Source organism: Mastigoproctus giganteus, chromosome 7 (genome assembly GCF_048544385.1).
Source record: "Mastigoproctus giganteus isolate SK-2022 chromosome 7, ASM4854438v1, whole genome shotgun sequence".
Classification (NCBI taxonomy): Eukaryota; Metazoa; Arthropoda; class Arachnida; order Uropygi; family Thelyphonidae; genus Mastigoproctus; species Mastigoproctus giganteus.
In genome coordinates, this window is record NC_143581.1 from 179,862,322 (window position 1) to 179,876,357 (window position 14,036).

The window sequence follows — 14,036 nt, forward strand, 5'->3', positions numbered from 1 at the left end:
TTGTTAAAAAAGCAGCTGGTGAATTGGAGTTATTAGAGATGAAAGAGGATCAGGCATTGCAAATGCAGCACAAATCTACTTCTATAATTGAATTTTGGAAACTCGTGCCAGAATCAAAATATCCACATTTAAAGAAAGCTGCTTGCCGTCTAATTTAAATTTTTGGTACAACATATTGCTGTGAATCTTCGTACTCCACAATGAAGTTCATGAAGTCGAAATATCGTTCACAGTTGACCAATCATCATCTCACTGAATTGCTGCGAACGGCTTTAACAAATTTTACGCCAAATTTCAAAGATTTGACCAAAGGTCTTCGTTAAATGTTATACTTTTTATTATGCATTTTTATTATATTTTATTTTTATTATTAAAATTTTGAAATAATTATTTTGTATTTTCTTTCTCTTAATTATATTTTCTTATATATGTATACTTTACATAGCACTTAAGAATTGTGTAGAATATGTAATCATATTAATTAAATTAAATTAAATTTGAATTTGTGTATTTAATATTATGTAACTATGGTGTGGCTCTTTATAATATACGAAAAACATTTTCAACGGACTAAGAGTAGAAAACTTGCTTCTTGCCCTAATGGTAGCCGAGCATTCTGGTTTCTTGCCAAAGCTTTTCGCCACAACTTTTGCCTACCTCTGTCAAAACCAGATGGTTCTATTGTTACTTCAGCCAAGGATAAAGTAGACCTGCTAGCATCTCATTTTTCTTCCAACTCATATATTAATGATCTTGGCAAAATACCTCCCACCATTCCCAACACGCTCCATTCAATGCAACCTGTGATCTTCAATCAAAAGAATGTCAGAAGGATTTTGCCGAATCTCGATCCTAAGAAAACTTCAGGTCCTGATGGTATTTCTCCACTTGTTCTCAAAACATGTGCTCCTGAACTTACTCCTGTTTTGTGTCATCAGTTTTCACTTTCTTATTCCAAAGGTGTTTTTCCTTCTGCTTGGAAATTTGCTCATATCCAGTCAGTTCCAAAAAAGAGCAACAAATCCCTCCCATCCAATTATCATCCCATTGCAACTACTTCTATTCTTTCTAAAGTAATGGAGAAATCAATTAACCGCCAACTCTTAAACCACCTAGAAACCTTGCGTCTGATCAACAATTGCCAGTATGGATTTCGTTAGTGTCAATACACTGGCGATATTCTGGCTTATGTTACCCATTTATGGATAAATTCAATGGAAAAATGTTCGGTGAAACATAAGCAGTTGCCCTTGACATCTCAAAGGCTTTCAATCATGTCTTCTAAACAAGCTTTCATCTTATTCCATTATAAAGGTCTTCTAAACAAGCTTCCATCTTATGGTTTGTCAACTGTTTTTTGTAATTGGTTATCCAGTTTTCTCTGATGGCTCAATGAGGGTGATGGTAGATGGCTCTCTGTCTTCTAACTTCTCCCCCAATGCTAGTGCCCTCCAAAGTTGAGTTCTTTCCCCCACTCTTTTACTCTTGAATATTAATGAATTTCTTCTGTTGACCAGAAATCCTATCCATAGTTTTGTCGATGATAGCAAATTGCATTCCACTTTCCCATTTGAGAAACCTTGCCCTGTTCAATCAGCTTCAACTTTTCGAATATCCGCTACCAATTCCTTAAATGCTGATCTCCAAGTAATTCTCCAGTGGGACAAAGACAACTTATTTGATTTCAATCTTTCTAAAACTCAGTCTTGTCTTATATCTCGCAAAAAGGATTCTCCTGCTCCTATGCTTATCTTTGGTGACACTCCGATTTCTAGGCAAGATGATATATCTCTTTTGGAGGGTTACCCTGACTTCTAATCTCTCTCTCTTGGCACAAGCACATTACAAATATTGCTTCCTCTGCATCTAAAAAACTTGGTTTTCTCTTTCGCTCTCAGCGTTACTTTTCTTCCAAACAGCTGTTCATTCTGTACAAATTACAAATCTGCCCTACCATGGAATATTGTTCCCACATCTGGGGCGGTGCTCCCAAAGCCTCTCTCAGGCTTCTAGATTCCATTCAGAAGAGGGCAATTAGGTTAATTAATGACTCATCTCTAACAGAGTCTCTCCACTCTCTATCTCATAAACGTATTGTTTCTGCTGCATGTCTTTTCGACAGATACTTCCAGGAGCACTGTTCTTCTGAATTGGCTTCTATAATTCCCGCTCTCTCTTTCAAAACAGTCCGAACACGTGCCGCCAGCCAACGTCCATTTACTGTCCAACTTCAAACTCACAGAATCAACTTTTCATCTTCTTCATTTGTTCATTCAACTGCCATTTTCTGGAACAACATTCTTCCATATGTATTTCCTGAGAATTACAGTCTAAAGAAGTTCAAGTCTAATGTCAACAAATATCTTCTTTTGTCTTCTCAACCCCCAACCTAAGCATGGTACTAAGTACTATAGGTTATGATAACTCTCGTGTTTGGGGTTTTCATAAAAAAAAAATATGATATTATAATTATTTTTTGCATCAAGTTCCGTTGTAACCACATTGTAGTATCCAATCAAATTGATCAGACAAGACCTCCCTTTAACAAACCCATGCTGTGTCTTAACTATTACTGCAGTCTTGTCCAGATGATCCTGTAATGCTTCTTTAACCAGAGTCTCCATTTTTTCCCAGGAACACAAGTTAAACTAACAGGTCTATAGTTACTTGTGTCACCTTTTGAACCCCCTTTGTGAATTGGGGATACATTTGCACTTCTCCAAATCATGGGGACTTCCCCTGAATCCAAGGATGCTCTCATAAGTATGGCTAAGGGTTTGCTTACTTACTTTGCTGCCTACCTTAATATAACTGGATAGATCCCATCTGCCCCGGGTGCCTTTCTTATGTTTAACTTCAACAATATCTCCTCCACTTTCCTCTCAGTTATTAGAAATTTATTTAGCTCCCTGTTAGAATTTGATAAACTTCTGGCCTCCACTTCTCTACAGAATTCCTCATGTGTGAAAATAGATGTAAAATACTCATTGTTTGTCAGCTACCTGAGCAGGATCATCAACAGTCAAACCATCTATATCAAGTGGACCAATCTGATTCATCTCCTTTCTTCTAGAGTTTACATAAGTAAAGAAGTCTTTGCTGTTTTTCTTTGCATCCTTTGCTGAAATTTTCTCATAACCTCTGTTGCCTAGCCTCCTTTGTGATTTGATTACTGGCTAGTTTATATCTATCTCAGGCTTCTCTTCTGTGTCGCCTGATAATTTATATGCATTTTTCTTGTCTGCCAAGAGTCTCATTAGTTCATTTGATATTGATTAAGCCTAAATCTTGAACAGTAATAGTTCAAAATGAAAAAACAAGCAGATTATTATTAGAGAAATTTTGGAGAGAGAAAGAGCAGATCAGATGGAGAGAGAGAGAGAGAGAGAGAGAACAGGAAAAAGATTTAAGAAAATGAACAACCGAAAATTTGTTGTTCATTTTCTTAATTTTTTTTCCTTAGTTTTCAGAATAGCTAAAAACTATCTGGGAAAACAGAGCAAACACTATTAACCTGAAATAATGGGTAAGACAATGGGCCTGAAAGATGGCTAAAGAAAAAAAAACAGGCAGTTGTACAAAACAAGTTATACAACCGTTCTCATTTGAACTTCTGGAAATGAGAGTATGTTTAAGAACTATATTTTAAAGGGAAATAGCAGAGAACATTGGAAGTGAGGGTATCCCAAAAATTTTTTTATGAGCATAGACAGTGAGGGATCTCTGATGTCATCCTTTTAGGAAAACTCTACTCCCAGTACTCCTTTTCTCCTTACCTTTCTGATTTTTAAAATCTTGGTACATTTTCTCACAAATATTTTTAATGGCTTGTTGTAATTTACATTACCTTTTGTCAGAGTAACTGGTATATCACTATCATTGGTCATTTAACTGCTGCATAATATGCCCACTTGTTTAGTTTCTGTCTACTCTCTGTTTAAAATTTCTCTATTATTTATATGCCTATTTTAATCTTTTTGACAATTAATTCTCTCCTTTTCTACCCTGATAGTACATACCTGGTTTTTTCATATATTTTAAATTATTTTTATATTCTGCTTACCTCTAATTAAGTAAAGGAAGAGTTATAAAATTATCTTATTTTCATTTATTCCATTTAGACTTAATAATGGGACCCCAAGTGAGCTCAGAAGCATTGTTACAACAACAAGAACCTAATATGCACACTAATCAGTACAGTCAGTTCTGCTACAATGTGCATTTTAGCAATTTACTCGAATTTACATGAATTTGCTCCAAAGCGACTGATATATTAGGGAATTATGCAAGTATAATGCGATTTTCACGTTGGCTTATGCGCGATTTCATCTGTGAGTAACACCAGATGAACGCAAAACCTGGCACCAAGCTGAAAGCAGTGACCTGCGCAGCAATACATACCAGTTTATGAAGCTTAAAAAATGTCAAATGTCAAATGTGTGAGAGCTATATTTCCCATTTACTGTAGTTGTAGACACACTGTTGTCATTCGCTGTATTCACAAGATAACACGTGATATTGCAGGCCAACTCATGTTTTCGGGAGCTCACATTTTTCTGTTCAAACAGAAATTTCATGAGGCATGACAACGTGAGCAGAGGCACACATTTCTGGAGGTCACTACCATAAAACAATAAAAAGAATTTGCAGTTCCAGGTTAATCGGGCTTTTCTGTTAGTGCAATCTAATTATAAATAAACTTACTCATTTGTGATAATACTGATAGCTGGAATTTTGTGGGTTTTTACGTTATTATAGTGAAATGTGTTTCCCTTTCATCAATCATATAAAAAACATAAATAAATTTTCAGAATCTTCTCTTCATTCCTATTTTTTAAGCTTAATAAACTTGTCTCATTTGTGCAATTTGTGCGTCCCGTGTTTGTTGTTATTGATTGCTTATCATTTTTACTATTTTAAATTTTACAATCCAAAAAAAAAAAAAAAAAAAAAAAGAAAATGTCAGTGAACAAAAATATCGATCAAGCAACCTTCATATCTTGTCAATGTAGAGTGCTATATTTTCTAATAAATAAATAAATGATATTTATTTATTTATTAGAAATTTAAGATGTTTAAACCTGTGTTAACAATTTTATTGGGTTTCTAACTTTTTTTAATGTTTTACTTACCAGACTAAACAATTTGTTTTGAGTGCTCTGCTCCTATCCCTATTTTTCCCACAAGCCTTGTTGTTTTTAATGTGCGAACTACCATAATACTGAGATTTCTAGGAACACAAGTACTGTGTTATAAGAGAACTGACTCTATAAGGAATTTATTAATTCCCAACTAATTTGGTACAAATAAACTATACAAGTTAGCATAATAAGTTGTCTAAAGTGTCTTTTAATTTGATTTAATATCTTATAAAAGGCAACAGTGCCATTTAATCTCACCAAGTTGCCAATCTCCAAAATGAACGTAGAGAACAAAGAAAATTGAAGCAAATGACCAGTTGTGCATATAGCAATGAAACATTCCTAACCATTCATGAAATCTCTATAGATGAAACAATGATAATCAATGATTTACGCAAAAGTCAAATTTTGCTAGTGACGAATGTTTGTAAAAATACGCTTTACGGAAAAGTGGCCCCTTGCATTTCACCCCCGGCACATTTTACCCCCAGTAGATAATGAGTAGGTTACAAAAATGTAAATACAGTAATACCCCGACTTACGCTACCCCGACTTACGCGAACTCGGAGTTACGCGGTTCTTGATTTTTTTCGTTTGGCAACGCTGCCGCCCACTATCTTCAAGGTCGTTTTTCATATGTTATCCATATACGGTGCGACGGCGGAGAATGAGAGCGAAAGATGAACAAAATTCAACTTTGTTGCTTTTATGTTTTTTATATCAGTGAAGGGGAAACACATTTCACCATAATAACGTAAAAACCAACACAATTCCAGCTATCGGTATAATCGCAAATGCAATTAGATCGAGTTTACTACCAGTTTATAACAGATTTCACTAGCAGAAACGCAACTGGATTTTTATTGTTTTATGGTAGTAACCCCTAGAAATGTGAGGTGTTAATAGTGTATCTCTGCCTTTATGGTGTTGTTTATTCAGTTGCTACATGCGCGCAGCTTTGTTTATGCGTATCCAGCGTGCCTCCTCGTTTTGTAATTGTGCTTTATTCCCTAAAAATGAGTAAAATACTTAATTAAAAGGTGTGAAAAGGAAGCGTCCTGGTGAAGACACTGCAGAATCAGAGAGAAAAAGAAAAGCAATTATAAAGCAATAAACAGAGGCGGTCTGGGTCAAAGATTCTTACCCGGGAAAATTTATAGTGGCCTCATACTATGGTTTATGGCCAAAATCACACTGGCCCACCGGGGTTTCCCCGGTAAGGCTTATGGCCAGTCCACCTCTGTCGATGGAGAAAAAATATGAAATTGTGAAACGCTTTGAGCGAAATGAAAGACCATGTGATATTGCACGTGCTACAGGCCTAAATGAAGCAACGGCGAAAAACACATGACAATTGCAAACTTGACAGTTGAAAATTGAAAAGGGCTCAATTGTAAAGGGCTTAAAAATTTTAGAAAACATAGCCTCCAACGAAGAACGCGTTATAGCTACAAAGCAAGGAATAAAAAAAAATTATTAGCTTGCTACGAAGAAATTCTGCGTGAAAAAAAGAACGCGCTGTGTCGTCAGACGAATTTGTTAGATTTTATGAAGCCATCGACATCAAAATAACTTTTTTACGTAAGTCATTTGTTTTTTTTAATACATATTTTGTATTAATATGTATAAATAACTGCAATTTTATTAATATTTTTCTTCTAAACTAGTGTTTTTGTTAGTCCTTGGTCCCAATTAAGCAAAATTTATATGTATTTATATGCAAAGTTGTACCCCGACTTACGCGAATTCGACTTACGCGATTTTCGTCGGACCCACCTATCGCGTAACTTCGGGGTATTACTGTACAGTCAATTCTCGATAACTCGAATTTTTATTGAAGTCCCAGTCCCTTTAGTGGAAATTCAATGTTAAACTCTCTCGATTACTCGAACTGAACATCCGATAACTCTTAACTTTTCCGAACAAATTTTCAAAATTACATTCGTGTACAAATTGTCACGTAGCCTTTAAACTAATTTCTTCCCTTTTGTATGTCTTCAGGGTTCTCTTTCCATTGTGAAAGGATTAACTGTTAATCCTTTCACAATGGAAAGAATACATACTCAACCACAAGGGCAATAGTCACGTGGTTAGTGACGGACATCGGGGGAGGGAACAGTGACTAATCTTTTAGGAGTCTTTTCAGTAAGAAGTGAATCTTGTTCTGATTTGTCTAAATTCAAACAATAAAAGTTCCTGCATCTAGCTCTCCTCACATTTCCTGGCGCAGTGGACAGCGCGCGTTTGCTGTTTTCGCCGCTTCATTATCGGTGGTGCTTCACGTGAACAAGCTGAGCGTCGCAGGCAGTGCAATATCTGCATATTATTTTTGCATCTTGATTGATTAATCCTGTGTGTACAATGGCAAAAAGTGTTTCGTCAATAAGAGGCAAAAGAAAATTGGTAGATGATGACAACCACATTTACGTGTTTTCAAAGAGAACTCTAGATAAAAAAACATGGAATCTGGGTTTGTGAAAAACGTTCCACCTGCAAAGGGCGTGTTTGGACAGAGGGTTTGGAAGGCCCAGTTGTGAAAGTCATACCTAAACATAACCATGCAGCTAAAGCTGCAAGGTCGGAAGCATTGCAATTGATTTGTCAAATACGGCAACATGCAACAACCACAAACGAACGGCCACAGCAAATTTTTGCATCAGTAATTGCAGAGGCTCATGGCAATGTCACGGCATTAATTCCTAAAAAAGATTCACTTAAACGAACCATTCGTCATGTTCGATTCAACAATGGTACTCCTGCTTTACCGAGCAATTTCCAGGACCTAGTAATTCCACAAAATTATCAATAAATTATCATCGATGGCAATGTACAACAGTTTTTGATGTATGATTCTCAGGATGAACTGCTTCCGGGTCACATTCTTATTTTTTCCACTAGTAACAATCTTCAGTTATTGGCGCATAGCCAAGAGTGGTTTTCTGATTGAACTTTTAGCACAGTACCCACGCATTTCCAGCAGCTTTATACAATTCATGTGGTTCAATTCAATGCACTTATTCCAGTGGTCTACGTGCTTCTGCCAAACAAAACTCGTGCCACATATGTCAAGTTGCTTCAAGAAGTTAAAAATCTATAACAGGGTCTCCAACCCCAGCGACTTATTACAGATTTCGAACAAAGCACCATGCAAGCCTTCCAACAAGAATTTCCTGGTATTGTAAATACCGGTTGTTTTTTTCATCTTTCCCAAAGCGTTTGGTGAAAGGTACAGAATGAAGGTTTAAAAGCCCGATACGAACAAGACCATGAATTTGTTCGTTGGATCTGAATGATTCAGACATTGGCATTTATTCCTCCTGCTAACGTTATTTAAGCATTTGAAGATTTAGTTGAAGCTGATTACTTCCCCATTGAAGCTATGGTGATTGCAAACTACTTTGAAGATACATATATTGGAAGAAGACAGCGGAGAGGTTGGCAATTACCCATGTTTGCCATTGAATTGTGGAATGTTTACACACGAACACTGAATGATCAGCAACGTACCAACAATGGCATGGAGGGGTGGCACAGGGGATTTCAGGAAACTTGTGCTACTTTATTCCCAAATATTTACCGATTCATTGATCCTTTAAAGAAACAACAAGGGCTGCACAATTTCGAAATTACACAACTAATTGCCAGTAATTCAGGCAATCAAAGAAACAAGGAGTACACTGCAATTTCTGCTAGAATCAAAATCAAATGAAAGTTTAAAAGCCCGATACGAACAAGACCATGAATTTGTTCGTTGGATCCGAATGATCCAAGATTTTCAAAATCATAATGTGATTGATTACCTTAGAGGCATTGCATACAACTTCGAGTTTTAAACAATAATAATGTGCATTTATTCTATTAAAACAAAATAAATTAGAATTATTAAAAAATTAGGTGTATCCTTTACATTTCTGTAGCCTATCAATATCTACAGGAGGTGAAATGTGTCAGGGGAAAAATGTGCTGGGGGCAAAATGTGGGAGGCAAAATGCGAGGGGCCACTTTTCCGGATCCCAAATATACAAAGTATTTTTACCAACACTCACCTGACTAATATGCACCGAAATATACAGGGAAAAAATTACTACAAAGTCATCTTCAGGGAAAATGTTTTTTAAGTGTCACTATGATAGTGTCACTATGATGAGTACGACCGGGGTTCAAGCCCCTGACTGTTGAATACGGTCGATCTGCCAACCCGCACTGGACCAGCGTGGCAGATTATGGTCCATTTCCCTCAGCATGAATTGATGAGGAGGCTTCCATCCTGCAGTGGGTTGATAACGGCTGCACTTTACTTTACTTTTTTTTATGATGAGTACTGCTATTGACAATGTTGTTGTTGTTGCTGTTGTTATTTGGTTTTTAGGAGCATTAGCAACTAAGGCCATATTGCTCCGGTGCGGTGGTCATTCCCTGACCTTTCCGCATACTCCGTATTTGGTGGTGACGGGCTCGAACCCCGGTCTAATCAAGAAGCGTGTGCTACGCACTGCTGCTCCTTCCCACCTGGCTACGGAGGCACCTGACAATGTTGTACAGTGTCTCTACAAAGGGCGGTGTTTTTCTCAGCATCCTTGATTTGTCACAGGGACAGGAGGCTGTGATCAGGGCACATCAACCCAGTGGTGCAAGTGGCACACTGCACCACAGCAGCAAAATCTAAAAGGTGATGTGGCAATTATTATTATTACTTTTTAATTTTTATATATAAATATTTATTACATTTTATAATATTGTAACTGTTTAATATTTATTAATATAAAGACGGTATATTTTAACTTATGATTCAGTTTATTTTCAACACAGTTACAATGTAAACAAGTTATTGTAGAGCTTTAAGTGCCTAAGACCATGTTGCACCACATATATTGTCTGTAAATTGGGTGTGTTCTGTGGTCAATATTCTGTTTTCTGAATGAAAAAGCCAAGTTTGTGGAAGAAAAAAACCATGCTACCCTCACCTGAGACCAACCAACTCAGCCACATTGTGAAAAGACCTACAAAAATTCCTCAAGTTATCAAGGGGATTCAAATTCAGGCCTTTTCCACCCAATGTGGGGAGGATACCAATTCTACCAACTGTCTACCGATGGGGGCACATACAATGTAGTTACCAGTAGTGGAATCTTCACAATGAAATCGTGCCTACTGTATACTCCTCCCTTCTTCAACTAGTGTGCAACATTTGGGCAATTCACATGCACACCTATATGCATGTGGTTTGAGCAGATCAGTAGACTTTGTTTACAACTGTAGAACTATATGTTCTTATAACAAAAGTTTTAAATTTTTGTTTTGTTTGCATTAATAAAATATCAAACATTATTCAAAGAGTATTTTTTAGTATCCACATTGGTATCCAAAACATTTTTATGAGTCAATTAAAACATAAAACTCGAATTTTATCCACATAAATGCTAACTGTAAATTAAATTAAATTTTAAAAATTATGTAATTTTTCTTTTTATTAAAGGGGCAGCAAAAAAAAAAAAAAAAAAAAGTTCACACTATGGCAGCAATACACCCAGGAATGGTCACAGCTGTTAGTCTGGAAGAGGAGGCCTGCTTTGAAGAAATGTATAGTGATTGAAATAAATTCATTTATTAAATAATTTCTGTGCAGATTGTCTCTCACAAAATTTGACATCCAAGAATTTTGAAAAATATATAAATTAGTTTTTTATAACAATTATGATATTCTAATACTTACCAGGAGATTCTGTCAATGATGCATGAAAGCAAGAAAAATTTACAAGACCATATGTCGCCATAAAGAAATTAGAAATAATTGGAGCAACAGAATTCAAATCCCCTAAAAATATAACAGATTTAGTTGATACACTCATACAAATTGCCATAAATTTCAGTTGTCTTCAAAATTTGGTATGGATAATATTATTTCTAATTTAAACAACTATCAAAATGATGGGTATTTATTAAAATCTTTATTCTTTATTAATTTGTTTATTTATTTATATATATATATATACTTTATGGTTGTGATAACAAGTATGCAATGCAAACAATGAAAATCATTATTTACGTTTTTTATATGCCGCAGACAATGCAAGTCATACTTTTTCTTGCATTCTGCCCCAGAATGTGCAACTATTTGCAGAGAGAACAAAGTATCAGAAAGAGATATCACAAAAGAATGAACAATGCTGACAATAAATATTCACTGAAACACTACAGCAAATAATAATGTTAATTATTATTGTTTGTTAGCATTATGTTTACTTGCAGAGAATGCACTAATAAATATCACACAGTGAAAGTCCACTATAACGAGATCTAAGAAAATCTGAAAAAAATACTTGTTGCAATCTATTCTTATTATAGCCAAATTACAGATTAAAACATGCATTAATGCTGAAGAAAAGAAAAGAAATTGAAAAAATTTTGTACCCCTAATCCCCATTGTAATTATCCAGTGGAATGGCAGCCTCAAATCAGTAAGTCTTTGGTCCTTGAGGTTGTCACAGACATTCTCTCAGATATGCCAGACAAGTTTTACTTGCTATTATATATTCGGGATATATAATAGCAAGTAGCATGTCACCCGAATATATATATTATATATTCGGGCGACAATCAAGTCAAGTGGACCCAATTTCGGCAAAGTCCGGACGGTCTGCAACAGCCAAATCCTCTGCTTGCACCTTCACGATGCTGGGACTGTTAGTAATCCTGAGTATAACCTGCATGCACAAGCGTACGGTGGGTGACCACCCAGGTGTGAACCAACGTAAGCAGGGGTCGAGGTGTGGCGTCCACACCACATGGAGGAATGCCGCCCCTCCATGTTACCAGGCAGTACTAGGTGGTAGATGACGCTCATCAACTAGTGCAATACCACCACTTTGCTTATTGGAGGCTTGAAGTGGTGGAACCCATGTTTAGTCTCCAGAGCTAAGTTCCAGACAACCCTTCCCCATCTCTTCCATCATGCAGTATAATTAATGACTTTTGAGATTATTATGAACATTGTGGCGAGATCCAATCTTCCTTACATTTCGAGGGTACAGCTCTAAAACGGTGTTCCCAGGCCAGCCGCTAGTTAGTACACTGGACCGAGCCTATTGGTAACTCTCTAGGAGGCTTCTGGATCAGCTAGTGTATAATCTTGCTACCTCTACTCTGCCAGATAGTGACTGGAGGGAATCCGAGTAGTGTGTATGTGGGGGGGGGCATTGTCGAGGCCATGTTATGTCAAGGATCTGGGTATATTCTTACCATGTGTATGCCATATCCAAAAATTTCATTATTTCGTACAGCATGTCCCACCCACTTTTTCTTACTATTGAATACACCACGAATTATCAAACTAATAGAGTAAGCTTATCTGCGAAAAGATCTAAACCTCCCAAACACTTCCTAATTCATTTCACAAATATATGTAGTCTCAATTCTATTCTTACCATGTGTACGCCATATCCAAAAATTTCATTACTTCATACAGCATGTCCCACCCACTTTTTCTTACTATTGAATACACCACGAATTGTCAAACTAATAGAGTAAGCTTATCTGCAAAAAGATCTAAACCTCCCAAACACTTCCTAATTCATTTCACAAATATAAGTGGTCTCAATTCCAATATTAACGATGTCCATTTCCACTTGCAGTCTGCCAAACCCCATGTATCTTTTCTGACAAAATCTCAGTTATCGGCTGATTCAATTACTGCTCATCTCAGTTGCCCAAATTATTTGCTGTATGATTCCTTTCACCTCAAAGGTGGTATTTGTGCATATGTCCATTCCGATATTCCCTGTCAGAGACTTGGTAATTTGGAATCTCCTCTTTTCGATCTTCTCTGGCTTAAAATCTCTCTACCTCATTGTGTCAAATTCATCCGTTGTCTCTACAGTTCTCCCAACTCCACTAATCATTTGGAACTCATTGACTTCCTCTCTTTGCAACTTGAGTGTGTCTCCAGTCCAAATTTCCTAACAGTGAAATAATTTTCCTTGGTAATTTTAATGTTCACAACTCCAGCTGGCTTCCGTTTTCTAGTCACACAGACTCAGCTGGTCGAAATGCTGAGGTTTTGCAATTACTAATGACCTTGCACAGATTGTTCATTTACCTACCAGAACACTGGACAATCCTAACTGTACAGCCAACATGATTTATCTTTTACTCAAAAAAAACCCTTCTAAGAACAAGGTCGAAGTGAGTGGTCCTTTAGACACCTCAGATCACAACTTGGTGATTGTCTCTTCTCCAATGGAGCCTTTATCTCATGGCTATACCCAACCTCATGTTGTGTGGCATTACAAGGATACAAAATGGGATGACCTGCGAGATTTCTTTTCTTCTTTTCCTTGGTTGGATTACTGTTTCAAAACTTTTAATGTCAACGAAATTATTCTTGTAGGAATGGAATCCTTTAAAATCTCTTCCTTTATCTAAACCTTGGTTTTCCAATAAATGTGCTAAGGCTGTTCAAGAGAAGAACGTTGCATATCGTAATTGGCTTGTTTCTAATTCTCCAGTTTCATTTTCTGTCTACACCAAAGCTCGCAACAATTGTAAAGCAGTTATTAATCCACCCAAACTAGAATTTGAACAGGCTAAGAGTAGAAAACTTGCTTCTTACCCTAATGGTAGCCAAGCATTCTGGTCTCTTTCCAAAGCTATTGGCCACAACTTTTGCCCATCTCTTCTCCCACCTCTGTCCAAACCACATGGTTCTGTTGTCACTTCAGCCAAGGATAAAGCTGACCTGCTAACATCCCATTTTTCTTCCAACTCATGTATTAATGATCTTGGTAAAACAACTCCCACCATTCCTAACGTGCTCCATTCAATGCCTCCTGTGGTCTTCCGTCAAAAGGATGTCAGAAGGATTTTGATGAATCTTGATGCTAAGAAAGCTCCAGGTCC

The 14,036-nt window shown here is 36.7% G+C and overlaps 1 protein-coding gene across 2 annotated transcripts in view; it reads right to left on the reverse strand.

Moving 5' to 3' along the window:
* The window catches only part of LOC150083367 (solute carrier family 12 member 2-like), a 451,471-nt gene that overhangs the window by 282,924 nt on the left and 154,511 nt on the right, over positions 1-14,036 (reverse strand). For both annotated transcript variants that reach the window (XM_090377993.1, XM_090377992.1), the window contains exon 12: positions 10,855-10,956. In XM_090377993.1, coding sequence (XP_090234119.1) covers positions 10,855-10,956 — 102 coding nt within the window. The remainder of the gene's footprint in view (positions 1-10,854; positions 10,957-14,036) is intronic.